This window comes from Bombus bifarius, unplaced genomic scaffold (genome assembly GCF_011952205.1).
Source record: "Bombus bifarius isolate JDL3187 unplaced genomic scaffold, Bbif_JDL3187 scf7180000007979, whole genome shotgun sequence".
Lineage (NCBI taxonomy): Eukaryota > Metazoa > Arthropoda > Insecta > Hymenoptera > Apidae > Bombus > Bombus bifarius.
Window position 1 is genome coordinate 1,421,430 of NW_022884364.1, and position 15,099 is coordinate 1,436,528.

Here is a 15,099-nt window from a genome sequence, read left to right on the forward strand (position 1 = left end):
AAATTATATGTTTAATTGTGAAATAATACTACTAATAATAAAAATGACATTATCAATAAAAATAAAATTATTTTTCAAATGTGTTTAAAAATTTCTACAGAATGACTCAGCGTTGGTAAGCTTTGTTATCATTTATTACTTTCTGTTAAATAAAATTCATTTATTTGTTTGCTGCATATAAATAAAATATAATTAGATATATACGTATAAGCAAAGTAAAAATAAAAGCTCACATATCAGATGAAAATGTTATCAGTTGATTAACACACCTTTAGTAATACATATACAATACATGTATAATTAATACCATTGTAATATTGTGGTAATATTGTTATCATATTACTAATCTTCTAGAATTATCGTGTTATACTATATAAATTATATATCTCCACAAAGATCAGAATTCTTCTGAAATTCTTAAAAAAATTGTGTAATCGTTTTTTCAAATCGAACACATATAATGATTCAAACAATCATCAAAGAATCTCCTACTTCGCTTATATAAAATACTTATATAAACTTTTATATAAATATTTGTATAAACTTTTCATCAATATCATAATGCAAACATTTTATTGTGCTTAATCCTGTACTATATTATATTAGTGTAGAAAAAAAAGTTTAATTAATTTAAGAAGCATTTTTCTCATACTTGATTAACTGTAATTCAATTTGTAATTGCAAAAGAATGTAAAGGAATGTATACACAATAATGTCAATCCTAAGAGAGAAGCGGTTTGCTGAGGGATAAGATGTGGTAGGGACAAATTGCTTTATTCGTGTATTGTGACTTTCTAATAAACACATACGCAAGACATATCTTACTCGATGATAACCTACTGGCCAGTCGTTCACTGTTGTTTGAGCAGTTCTGTACGAGTTCCTCAACAAGCTAAAAGTTTTAATTCAAAAAAAAGGTAACTTTTCTATATTTATAATCATTACGTACATGTACACATATAATCATTTTTAATTTATTTCTATTTTATAAAATAAATTAACTATAGTATCTCAGCAATACTACTTTCTAAAATAATTTAATAATAGTGCCTTCCTTTGAATGCATATTTGCTGTATGTATCGTGCTGCGAACTTTTAATATGTTAAACTATACAAAATAATAAATACAATTTTGACGATTTTGATGAAAAATTTAATTTTGCCACAAATGTCAGTTTCTTTTTTATAACGTGAATGCAACAGGTGATAAAATTATCGTTCAAATAACAAAGAATTAAATGTAAAATTTACCTTAATATTACGTCTAGAATGTTGTCATTTGAAGAGCTTAAGGAAACAATTTGATATTGTAATTTAAGTTTTTTTCTATTATATCTAGATATCATTATTATTTTGTTATTACTAATTGTATATTGTTTTAATAAATATACTTTAATAAGTGTATATAGATTGATTTAAGATAATATAAATTCTTTTATAAATGTCTCATTTTACATGAATTCCTCTATTATAAACTTCAAGTTTTACTTAAGTGTTTTTCTTTTTATTATTTTCTATTGGAGGTCTATTGGAGGTCCATGGGAGGCATGTAGGTCAATCTTATCATAATTTCCTTAAGCAACATGTATTGCAAAAGTATTATGCGTTAAAAATAATAGTATAAATATTATTGTAGATGTATGTATTTGAAATAAATGTATTTGATAAAAAAAAATTTTGGAAATCAATATCTGACAATTTTTTGTGCAAAGAGAAATATATTTTTTGATAACAAATATTACAAAAAAGTACAAGATATATGTTGTCAAAAGATAAATTTCTTATAAAAGACATTTTTATATCTCTTTCTGATAATGAAATGTACAAAGTATATTATTTTATCATCTCTCAACAACAATAATACATATGGCCCAATAATAATAAGATGGAGTCAGATTATATTGAACATATATAGAAATTTGTGTAGATTTTCATATTCTGGAAAAACAAGAAAACAAGAATACTTGATTTTTTTATCGTCAAGCATAGTTATAGAGGTATATAATAATATTACTATATTATACTAGTGAATAAATAATTTTGAGAATTTCTTTCACAGATTTCATTGAGATTTATAATAAGCAAAAATGGTTCAGGATGAGAAAACCATTGCTCAATCTGCACTTGTCACATCAAATAATGTAGGACATGATAGAGTTTCACATACTTTGGTGTTTTATGTGAATGGCAAGGAGGTATATACATATTTTATATATAGCATCTTAATAAGTATGCATGTGAGAGAAATGTGACAACTATATTTAGAGTACATTCTTATATGATACAATCTTATATGGTATATTCTTATACAATATATCTTATTTTAAGAATATATATTTTCCTTCAACTAAATTATTAATATTAAAATTAAAAAGCTCCTTGATGAATGTTACACTTAAATAAACTGCTAAGAATGTATTTCTATGTACTCTAAAACCTATTCTATTCTTTTTATTCTACTTGTGTATGTATATTCTATCTATGTATTTATTTCAAGTTCACTTCTAAAATTGTTTACTTAAAATGAAATGAACAATTTTCTGCTGACTCAGAATTCTGATATATAGTATATATACATATTGAATTTGATGAGTATAATTTTTATGTGATGCTATTAATTATTTATGATATAATTAATTAATTATATATATATAACTTTTTTATATAGCTGAAAATTAAATTCTATTTCTTTGTATTCAATCTTTAAAATAAATATGTAATATGTAATAAAATATGTATTGTGAAAAATATATATAAATATATAAAAAAATATATTTATAAAGACCACTATCTCTTAATTACTTTATATGTAACATTTATAGCTGTGTAATGTTTTTGGTCGTGACATTTTTCATTGTACTTTTTTTTAATCACAGCAATATTTGACGAAGTTTTAAAGAAATATAATTTCTACGCGCGTGCGCGCGATTTTTCATTTTACATTATAAATATTGATATTATAGGTGGTAGATGACAATGTCGATCCACAATGGACTTTACTATGGTATTTGAGAAATAAATGTATCCTTTCTATATCTGAAAGATGATATTGGCGAAATAATGCGGAAATTGGAATTAGAGTTCATTAAAAATAAACTTGAAATAAATTAGTTCGTATATAAAATATATCGGGTAATAAATTTTAATAAAGACAGAAATTTATTTTCTTCTTTTGGCAATATTATATTGTTTTTAATGTTGCTTTAGACGCAGAATAGTTGATAGAAATTTGTATTTTATCCAATACAAGATTAAATATTTCTCGACTAAAAATGTTTGACACTATGAAGTTTTAAAATAAATATAAGATATTAAAAATTGACAAAAATGTTGCTAAAAGATAGTAAAAATAGCCGAACGATAATGTCGAATACTAAATATATAAAATACGGTGAGAAGTAGAAGTAGAAAGATGAAAAACATTTATAAAAGTATTAGAAATGTTGAGACACAAATAAAAATACTTTTAAAAGAAAATTCTTAACTCAAATAATTTAGTAAACTTAACCGGCACGAAACTGGGTTGTGCAGAAGGTGGTTGTGGAGCATGCACTGTAATGATATCAAAATTGGACCGTGCAACAGAAATTATTACGTATCCTTTACAATATCTTTAAAATCATTTTCTTCAAAATATACATATATTAGATCATCACATAAATAATATCGCTTTTTTTTCTAACACTAAAGAACTATTAACTAAAACTAAAAAAAAATTAATATTCACATTTATCTTTAATCATTGATATACTGACCGTGGCTTTCTATGATCCTTTTCCATTTTTCAACTAACTAATCTTAATTGCATTTTCAACAAGTTCTTCAGTTTTTGTATTAAGCAACTCATTCAGTGCTAATTTTATTTGCTCACTATTGTTGAATTTTTAACCAGTGAAAAGAATCAGTGAAGTATCTTTGACATTTTCTCATATATAGGACATGTTCATTGTACTATAGTACTTTAAATGTATTGCTTTTTTAAAATTCATATAGCATACAATGCCGCAAATGGTAATCGCCGATGCTCATTTTATAACTTAAAGTAGAAGAATACCGACCTAATTGCCTTAATTTTCCAGAGGGTACTGCTGGAATGAGACAGTCGAGAAAATACTCTTAAACTCTCAAGAAACAAAAGGCGAAACTTCTATAAACACATCAGCGAAGCATAATACACACAACATAATACATAATTTATCCAGTAAAGTAATATAAGACACTTACTTACGGGATGACCTATTTTCCAGAATAGAATCGCAAATAATAAGTAACTGGATGATGATAGATCATTGAAAGTAATGATGCGCATACTGCTGCTGTTAAATTTCCAATTCCAAAATCATATTTTTATATCCATTCGAGACTTAAGTATTTCTTAATACAAAAATCAACGTGCCAAAGTATTCTGGTATCATGAATAAATATTCGAATGAAAAAAGAAACTTCTTCAAAATTAAAAAGTTGTGTATAATGATATATACATAAATAAAACCGAGGGATAATTTTTTCCTTGACCGCTTAATATTTAACAAACAGACATTTAGCAGTAAACGCGTGCTTGACTCCAGTTTGTGCTATGCATGGTCTAGCGGTTACCACTGTCGAAGGTATTGGAAGTGTTAAAACGAAACTTCATCCGGTTCAAGAGCGCATAGCAAAAGCACACGGGTCACAATGCGGTTTTTGCACACCTGGGATTGTGATGTCTATGTACGCATTGCTACGAAACACTCCTAAACCAACCATGAAGGATCTTGAAATTGCCTTTCAAGGTAATATTATGATCATTTATGCAACGTTGCTGCATACGAAATGTAGTAATTTCAAGTTTCGAAAATAAGATAAATGAAGTAGAATGTTTATAGGAATATTGCCTTCAAAATAGTCCCTTCGAAATTGTATACACGCATTTTATAATGCCATTGGTATTCGTATTTCGATATCTATCTCAACCCTTTGGCTTATAATGTTATCGGCAAGTTATAGGTAATTTAAATCTCATAACATTAAAATATCACAAGCAATTTGTATCTAATAATCCCCAGTCTTGAAATTTGGTGTCAAAGACAAAGTTAAAATTGGACTTTGTTTGATTCAAGTAAATACCATCGACAAACTTGCCATCGATTTATTTTGTCCTTAATTCATCTCACGAGTGTGCCTCAATTAATCGAATATGTGTTCTATTTATAACTCCTTTTATTCGTGAGAATAAAAAGAAGTTATAGCGAGACAAATCAAACCAATAGAGAGATACTACATGTTTACAGTTTTGCTACTTTATTAACGTTATTCTTGAAATTTTATTAATACATCTCGTATGTTGTTGGACAGTTAATTAAAAATTAGTTATATTACTTATATTATGATTCAAAACTACACTTCTTTTTCTTTTCTTTTCTTTTCTTTTCTTTTCTCTTGCTTTCTTGATATTCTGTTATGTGTTTTCTAATTGTATGTATAAAATCTGAGCATTTGAGAAAACTTAAGAATGATTTTAAGAATGGATAATTAACAGACGAGATCTGTGACATCCTCTGATTTAATTGTTATATTTGGTAATAGTTAGAAAGCTGCTGATATTAAATCTTTTTCGAATATTTTAATGCTTTACTTTTTTGTTCAATTCGTGTGTATATCATCAGTAACAATAACATGTTGTTTCTTTTTTTCCTTTTCCAGAGAAAATACTTCTTATTGATTAACTTTTATACAGTCTTCTATATCGCCACTTGTCTTCTTACGAAATTAATTTATCATTTAATTTTTCCTTAATATTGTGCTGTTATTTTGCAGAGCTGTTAAATTTATTATCTGCAGTGTGTTGAACGATCGAAGACTCGAAGAATTCGTGACTGAAGTTGAAAAAAAATTTCGTAGAAGCAAAAATAAAATTGGCAAGAACTAGGTAAAATAAACCGCGTCAAGTTTTATATAATAGTAATTGAATTTATATACTTTTGAAAGAAGAAATTAATGAACATGAAAAATAATTGTTGCAGACAACATGTTCTTTTATTTAAATGGTACTTACAGAAGCGAACAATATTCTGAAGAAGAAAGATAGCGCCTGGAAAATTTTGTGGATGGACTATGTCTTGTTCATTTTATATAATCGTCTCACGTTGATGATCATTTAATATCAGCTTTCTAACATAGCAATATATAAATATAAATATTGTATAATAAATATAAATAGTAATAATATAAATATTAGTTTTATGATTTCGTAATTTACAATTAGAAGTTTCAATTTTTACTTTTTTGCAAAAGATATGTCCCTCAATATCTAAAAATTCATATAAATCAAATATCATTACAATACATTACTTGGTGCCAAAGCTATACTATGTATATAATATGACGATTCCTAGGTTCACATTTTTGCGACAAAGTAGCGCCGAATTGGTAGGTAACGTCCTAAATAGCTCCGAGTGCAAAGGACTAATTATAATTTTAAAGAAGATTCTCAGATTTATTTCATATTTCTGTACATAAAATTATTATATGTATTTTACTGATTTATTTAAATTTTTTGCTTTATTATTCATATCATTATTATTTTATCATTTTTAATTGACAGTGTGTTTGTAGGAAATTTATGCAGATGTACTGGGTATCGCCCTATCATAGAGGCTTACAGAACCTTTACAGAAGAATGGGAAACAATGCAATTAATGTCAAAAAGTAATGAAAAATCTTTAACAAATGGAGAATGTCCTATGGGAGAAAATTGTTGTAAAAAGATACCAATAGCAGAACCTACAGAAGTTTTTGATACGAAAGAATTCTGTCTGTACGATCCTTCTCAAGAAATTATATTTCCACCCAAGTTACACGTAAATTATTTATTCAATATTAATATCTTTTAAATTAATCAGTTTGAACATCCAATGTATGACTAATATCTCTTTTTCGTTTCAATAAATTAAATAAACTTTTTCTAGATTTCTAAGCACCTAGATGAGGAATACTTAATAATAAAAGGAAAAGATGTCACATGGTACAGACCAAAAACTCTTACTGAGTTATTGCAATTAAAAAATCAATATCCAAATGCAAAAATTGTTGTAGGAAACACAGAGATAGGTAAAATTTACTTACTTATTTAAAAGATTATTTAAATTTGTATATCTTTTTAATATAGTTGGAAAAATAAGCTGAGTGAGAATACTAAACTAATTGTACATACTTTCAGGGGTTGAAGTTAAATTCAAGTACTTATCCTATCCAGTTCTTATACAGCCTACTTTAATTAAAGAAATGCATGTTATAGAAGAATATCCAAAATTACTGAATGTAGGTGCTAGTGTCACACTTGTTGAGATGGAGAAAGCCTTACGAAACCAAATTGCCATAAAACCTGGTAGATGCTCCTATATTATATTTTAAATTTTGTACTGCAAGATATTTAGAGTAATAACTTTGTGGATATATTATAGATTATGTTTTATTATTACTACAGAATACCAAACAAGAATTTTTACTGAAATAATTAATATGCTTCATTGGTTTGCTGGGAAACAAATCAGAAATGTTGCTGTAAGTAATTTGGTCTATTATAATTTTTATATATACATTCTATTAGTCTATCTATTGATCTACTATAATATTTTTATTCTTCGAAATGATTTATAAATATTTTGCTGTGAAATGTAACTTTTGAGCTAAGAAGCTTTTTTATTTTTCTATAGGCTGTTGGTGGAAATATAATGACAGGAAGTCCCATATCAGATCTAAATCCAATTTTTATGGCAGCTGGAATAAAACTGAATGTTTCGAGTATGAAGAATGGAGTTAGGCTTATTCCAATGGATCATACTTTTTTTAAGGGCTATAGACAAAATGTTGTTTCACCAGAAGAGATTTTACTTTCAATTCAAATACCGTTTTCTGAAAAAGTACATAAAATTTTGAAGATAACAAAACAATATTATGCTATTTATTAATAAATAGTTTACAGTACTATATTTTCCTATTTCATAGAATCAATATTTTGTTGCCTATAAACAAGCAAGAAGGCGAGATGATGACATTGCTATCGTTAATATGGCATTAAATATATTCTTTGAACCAGAAAGTGACATTGTTAGTCAAGCACATCTGGCTTTTGGTGGAATGGCTCCAACAACAGTCTTAGCTAGAAACACTTGCGACATTATGGTTGGAAGGTATTTTATAAAATTATGCAATATTTATTTTTTAACCATATCTCTTATAAAGAAAATATTAATGTAGAATTGTTTTAGAAAATGGAACACAGATCTTCTAGAAACTGTTTACGATTCATTATTAAACGAACTAGTTTTACCAGATAGTGTTCCAGGTGGAATGGTCAAGTATCGTAAATCTTTAACTTTAAGGTATACATATATATATTTATACTTCAATAATTTTTTCTTCAAGTCCTTGAAAGAGACGTTATTTGTATATAACACTTTTGACTTTTACAGCCTATTCTTTAAAGGATTTTTACACATAGCTAAAAAGCTCCAAGTATGTTTGCCAAAAGAAATTGAAAGTGCTGCAGAAGGATTCCATACTAAAGAACCAAGGAGTTCACAATATTATCAAGTGGTACCTGTTACTTAGTCTAATTTGACACACTGTTTTATACAATTTTTCTTGAAAGTATATAATTTTGTATATTAATATTTTGTGTATTTTGTGATAGGTTCCAAAGGATCAGGAGGTAAATGATTTCGTTGGGAGAACAGTTGTTCATGCCAGTGCATTTAAACAAGCAACAGGAGAAGCGATATATTGCGATGATATGCCAAAATTCTCTGACGAGCTTTATTTAGCTGTAGTTTTATCTACCAGAGCTCATGCAAAAATTTTGAAAATCGATGCAACTAAAGCATTGTCGTTAGAAGGAGTAGTTGCCTTTTATAGTGGGAAAGATTTACCCGAAAAGCAACGATTTTATGGTCCTATAGTTCAGGATGAACAAGTGTTTATTTCGGACAAAGTAAGAATTTTTGGAATGTTTAGAAAAAAAGTCAATCTTTTATTCAGAGAAGATATATTTATATAGAAAGAGTTTTACATAACATATGATTTAATATAATTGAATTACAATTAATCTCAGAATAAGTAAAAAGTGAATATGTTCCTTAAGGTGACAAGTCACGGTCAAGTAATTGGAGCAGTCATAGCTGTTAATCAAGCTATTGCACAAAAGGCTGCCAGAATGGTTGAAGTCGAGTATGAGGATTTACAACCAGTGATCATTTCTATAGAGGTATAATAAAAGTACATAGCCAGAATATATAACTTTAAATTTTGAATTAATTTTTTATCTTAAAGAATAAGTTTTGATGTTTTAAAGAAGTAATCTTAAATAATTGTAGGACGCTATTAAACATCGTTCCTTTTTCGAGCAAACACCAAAACGTATAAAAAAGGGAGATGTAGAAAAGGCTTTCGCCGAATCGAAACATATTCTCGAAGGGGAAGTTCGAATAGGAGGGCAAGAGCATTTTTACCTCGAGACAAACGCAACTTTGGTAATTCCCAAGGAAGAAGACGAATTAGAAGTATATTGTTCAACACAACATCCTTCAGAGATTCAGAAATATATTTCAGAAGTTTTAAATATTCAAGCTAATAAGGTTGTGGTTAAAGTGAAAAGATTAGGTGGTGGTTTTGGAGGAAAAGAGTCTCGCCCTGCGATACTTGCTTTACCAGTTGTTTTTGCTGCATACAAGTAATTATATTTGCACGCAATAAAGTAATAAAACACAAAATGTGGCAAAACGAAGTTATCTTTAAATTGGATTAACAGAAGGATTTGCATTATGATAATTTACCTTTACAGATTAAGAAAACCAGTACGCTGTATGTTTGATAGAGACGAAGATATTATGATAACTGGTGGAAGACATCCGTTTTTATTAAAATATAAAGTTGGATTTGACGATAATGGTGCGATTAAAGGAGCGCAAGTTTATATTTACAACAACGCGGGTTACTCCCGCGATCTTTCTTCGTCAGTATGTTAATATGTATATTAATAGTTCCAGAATATTTTATTTATAAAATGTTAGATTGTATTCATATATATATATCTATTTGTTAGATTGTAGAACGTGCTATGTTCCATTTTGAAAATTCGTATAAAATACCAGCAGCTGATGTGTATGGTTTTATGTGTAAAACTAATATACCGTCAAATACAGCGTTCCGTGGTTTTGGAGGTCCACAAGGAATGTTTTTAGCCGAAACAATGATCAGACATATTGCAGAATATTTAACTAAAGATCCTGCTGAGGTATGATCACAATTTAATACTATATATAAAAGCATACAATTTTGAATCACTAAATAAATAATCTTAACAGGTTGCAGAGTTAAATTTATACAAGGAAGGAGATACCACTCATTATAATCAAAAGCTTATTAATTGTACATTGCAACGTTGCTGGGAAGAGTGTCTTTTATCTTCAAATTACAATGAACGGCTTGTACAAGTCCAAAAGTATAACAGGTATGTATTTCTAAATACTGTTTTAGTAAAATACTTTTTCTATGTTTCATTTTTATTTTATATTTCTCATTTAATTTATTTCCATTATTCTTTTCTTTTTTATATTCTATAACTTTCTTAAAAAATGCTATAGTTTTATTTATTGTACAATCATGATTGTACTTTAAAGTTTCAATGATACAAAGTATTGACTCTAATAAATACTATTCCAATAGAGAAAATAGGTACAAGAAAAAGGGATTGGCAATAGTTCCAACCAAATTTGGTATTTCTTTCACTGCACTGTTTTTAAATCAAGCAGGGGCACTTGTACATGTTTATACAGATGGTTCTGTATTAATTAGTCATGGTGGTGTTGAAATGGGACAAGGTTTACATACAAAAATGATACAAGTAAATTTTATTTATTTTTCTATTTTGATTTCACTTAAATTATCATTCTCATTTGTTATATACTCTTCACAAATTTAGTAGTTTTTAATCATTTCATATTTAAAAATTTTATTCATATTTTTATTCATATTATTACTGACATTACAAGTAATGTGTATCATAATATATTATATGATATTTATTTTCAACACACTACATATTATAGCTTCTCCATTTTCTATTTAATATTTAGGTAGCAAGCAGATCACTGAAATTGAAACCAGATAAAATACATATAATGGAAACTGCTACCGATAAAGTACCAAATACATCTGCTACAGCAGCTAGTGCTGCTTCAGATTTGAATGGTATGGCTATTATGGTAAGTAAAAATGATTTGTTTTCTTTCAATTTACTTCCAACGTTTTTTGCTTATTTCTTCTATTCTTTTACTCTTATTTAAAACTTTGATATTATGATAATCTATTACTCATTACTTATAATCTATATATTAGGTTAAGTAAAAAGTTCTGAGCGTTTTTCGCTAGATGTCTTTAGTGAGCCATATCTCACGATGTGCACATCGCATCGAGTCATAGTATACACCGATTTCAAGGTGATATTACGCATCAAAAAGGTTCTTTGTCAGTTTTGTGTTCGGTGAAGCCAGTTGTGTGTTACAGCGTTCGAAAATGGAGATAAAAAAAGAGAAAATTCGATACATTCTTCAGTACCACTACGACCAAGGTGAAAAGGCGGAGCAGGCGGCCAAAAAAATTTGTGCTGTTTATGGACCCAGTACAGTATCGAATGCAACAGCAAAGCGGTGGTTCCAACGATTCCGTTCTGGTAATATGGACGTCGAAGATGAGGCACGCTCTGGTAGGCCAATCGTCGAAAATGTGGATAAAATCATGGAAATCGTCGAGTCGGACCGGCATGTGAGCACTTATTCCATTGCCCAGGAACTGAAGATTAGCCAGAAAACCGTTTGGAACCATTTGCATAAGGCTGGTCTCAAGAAGAAGCTCGACGTATGGGTGCCACATGAATTGACGCAAAAGAACCTTTTGGACCGAATTGATGCCTGCGATTCTTTGTTGAGACGTAACGAAATCGACCCATTTTTGAAGCGGATGGTGACTGGCGATGAAAAATGGGTCACATACGAGAACAACAGCCGAAAAAGATCGTGGTCCAATCGCGGTGGGCCGGCCCAAACGATCGCCAAGCGTGGATTAACGGCCAAGAAGGTTTTATTGTGTGTTTGGTGGGATTGGAAGGGAATCATCCATTATGAGCTGCTCCCATCGGGGCAAACACTTAATTCGGACCTCTATTGTCAACAACTGACCAGACTGAAGCAGGCGATCGACCAGAAGCGGCCAGAATTGGCCAATAGGAAAGGTGTTGTGTTCCATCAAGACAACGCCAGGCCGCACACATCTTTAACGACGCGTCAGAAGCTCCGAGAGCTTGGCTGGGAGGTTCTATCGCATCCGCCGTACAGTCCAGACCTGGCACCAAGCGATTATCACCTTTTTAAGTTTTTGCAAAATTTTCTTGATGGTACAAAACTGGCCTCAAGAGAGGCTTGTGAAAATGAGCTGGTCAAGTTTTTTACCAATAGGGACGAGGACTTCTTCAACCGCGGAATTATGAAATTGCCTTCAAAATGGACAAAAGTAATCGAACAAAACGGCGCATATTTAATCTAAATCGAATAATCTTGACTATGTTAATTTCATCGTCGAAATAAAGCGAAAAAGCGCTCAGAACTTTTTACTTCACCTAATACATACTTGCTTTTTATTGCTTTTCCTCACTTAAATTTCGATCTTTGCAATACGAGTAATATAATATACTTGCAATTAAACAATGATTTTAAACGTTGTAAAAAAATTTCAGTATGCTTGTAACGAAATTATGAAACGACTAAAACCAGTGATAGATAAGAACCCAAATGGAACATGGGAAGAGTGGATAAAAACAGCTTATTTAGAAAGAATTAGCCTTTCCGCTACCGGTTTTTATAAGACTCCTGATATAGGATACTCATTCGAAACTAACACAGGAAACCCATTTAATTATTTTACATATGGTGTTGCGTGTTCTGAAGTAGAAATTGATTGCCTGACTGGAGACCATCAAGTAAATATATTTCAAGATACTTATAGATATCAAAAGGGAATTGTACATGTTAAAATGTACTTCAATATAACTATAAATTACTAATATCTAAATATTGATATTTGTATATAGGTATTGCAAACTGATATTGTAATGGATTTAGGAGAAAGCATAAATCCTGCAATTGACATAGGACAAATTGAAGGAGCTTTTGCTCAAGGATATGGTCTTCTTACGCTAGAAGAAATGGTATTTCTCAGAACTGGAGTCCTTGCTACTAGAGGTCCAGGTGCATATAAGCTACCTGGCTTTACAGATATTCCCGAAATATTTAATGTATCCTTATTGAAAGGTGCCTCAAATCCTCGTGCTGTTTACTCATCCAAGGTAATATATTCTTAAGAGAAACCAAGAATTTGATTTATATTTATCATTTCTCATTTTTTATTGTTGTTGTTACTGTTAAGAATGACAAGGTATTGGTCATTTTTCGAATTTCCCAAATTGTTGGCAATGTCCCAGCCGTTTAGCAGGTTTAGCTTGTCTTATCTCTTTTTCTATTCTGTTATTCATCTTCAGTCGCTTACCGTGGTCGGCAATTTCTGTGGTCAACAACAGCGCTCCATTAACGGTATTTTCATCGTCTGCCCATCAAGGATTCGACGAAAATTATTTTTTCAAGTTGAACTTCAATATCATTCTCGATGAAGATGATTTGGACCGCTGCGTGTTTAGAATTTCAAATCCACTATGCTCGCAGAGTGATCAATTCAATTTCTGGATATTCGAGTCGAGTATTGTTATCCATAAACTAAACGAATTCCTTCGCCGCGTTTGGCACTGAACTTTGCAACTTATTATTTCACTTAATCGCGATAATGGGTACACACGCTCATATCCGCATTCGCATTTGTAGTTAAGGTATCTTGTAAAGTAATGTAGTTTCAATTTCAAAACAAGTATTGAGAATCAAACTGTGTTCCTGTGAGTTTGTGTTCATAGTGTCATTCGTTTCTTATTATTTGTTCGTTCCTAATCCTTATAGATTTCTAAACAATTACTGTTATTTTAGGCTGTAGGAGAACCACCACTATTTTTAGCATCTTCCGTGTTCTTCGCAATAAGAGAAGCTATTAAATCTGCTCGTCAGGAATATGGTCTCAAAAATTACTTCCAATTAGATGCACCTGCAACTGCTGCCCGTATTCGACTAGCATGTGTTGATGAACTTACTTCAAAGGTGAATTGCATTTTTTGTATAAAAATATTTGATATAAACTCATTGAGAATTTTGTACTTATAGTTGTTTAATTTATACGGGAAAAACAATAATTAATATTTATATATTTTATGTTACAGATTGCAGAACCAGATGTACAACGTCAGTGGAATATTGTTCCATAGAAATATTTTGATGAACTAGACTAACTAGAGAATAAATACTACCAATTTTGTTACTGAATTTTATTACATTGTAAATGTAGAATAAGTAATAGTTTTAAAAGACTTGTTACACATAGAATGTACTAATTTTATTAATGTTAATAAAATTAATGAAATTACGTTTTTTAGGCAATTTTTTACTTTACCAAAAGCACGTAAAAAACAAAACTAAAATCGCGATTGCAGCCATTAGCTCGTATTATTTGTTATACAATTCGTAATTGTATCGCATATAACAATGCAATTAGTAATGATATATCAAACAATACGATCGCACAGGTCTCACCACGAGGAGGTGCTGCGAACGGAGACCCACCCTAACGTTGTCCAACGGTGTCCAACGTTGTACAACGGTGTCCAACGTTGTACAACGGTGTCCAACGTTGTCCAACGATGTCCAACGATGTCCCACGGCGTTCAACGATGTCCAACGTTGTCCAACGATGTCCAACGTTGTCCAACGCTGTCCAACGTTGTCCAACGACGTCCAACGATGTCCAACGACGTCCAACGGTGTCCAACGGTGTTCAACGGTGTCCAACGATGTCCAACGGTGTCCAACGATGTCCAACGACGTCCAACGGTGTCCAACGCTGTCCAACGATATCCCGCGTTGCAGTCCAGTCTAGATCATCCAAAATTCTGTTGGTGGCTTTTGGAGACCC

The 15,099-nt window shown here is 30.2% G+C and overlaps 1 protein-coding gene across 4 annotated transcripts; it reads left to right on the top strand.

Annotated features, from left to right (window-relative positions):
• Window positions 1-818: 818 nt before the first annotated feature.
• LOC117204638 (xanthine dehydrogenase) lies at window positions 819-14,552 on the top strand. 4 transcript variants are annotated; one of them, XM_033442195.1, is made up of 25 exons: window positions 819-917; window positions 2,060-2,195; window positions 2,964-3,021; window positions 3,499-3,595; window positions 4,537-4,772; window positions 6,595-6,839; window positions 6,948-7,089; window positions 7,199-7,366; window positions 7,466-7,542; window positions 7,695-7,901; window positions 7,987-8,171; window positions 8,250-8,363; window positions 8,454-8,577; window positions 8,675-8,971; window positions 9,122-9,244; window positions 9,354-9,709; window positions 9,821-9,995; window positions 10,082-10,273; window positions 10,344-10,489; window positions 10,705-10,882; window positions 11,115-11,243; window positions 12,770-13,012; window positions 13,124-13,378; window positions 14,064-14,231; window positions 14,351-14,552. In XM_033442195.1, the coding sequence occupies exons 2-25, from the start codon at window positions 2,088-2,090 to the stop codon at window positions 14,393-14,395; spliced, it is 4,068 nt and encodes a 1,355-aa protein (XP_033298086.1). In that variant the 5' UTR covers window positions 819-917; window positions 2,060-2,087; the 3' UTR covers window positions 14,396-14,552. The 4 variants fall into 4 exon arrangements, with proteins under 4 accessions (XP_033298086.1, XP_033298087.1, XP_033298088.1 ...); XM_033442196.1 differs by lacking the exons at window positions 819-917; window positions 2,060-2,195; window positions 2,964-3,021; window positions 3,499-3,595 and adding an exon at window positions 4,083-4,400; XM_033442197.1 differs by lacking the exons at window positions 819-917; window positions 2,060-2,195; window positions 2,964-3,021; window positions 3,499-3,595 and having other exon boundaries at window positions 4,654-4,772; window positions 6,584-6,839.
• Window positions 14,553-15,099: the final 547 nt, after the last annotated feature.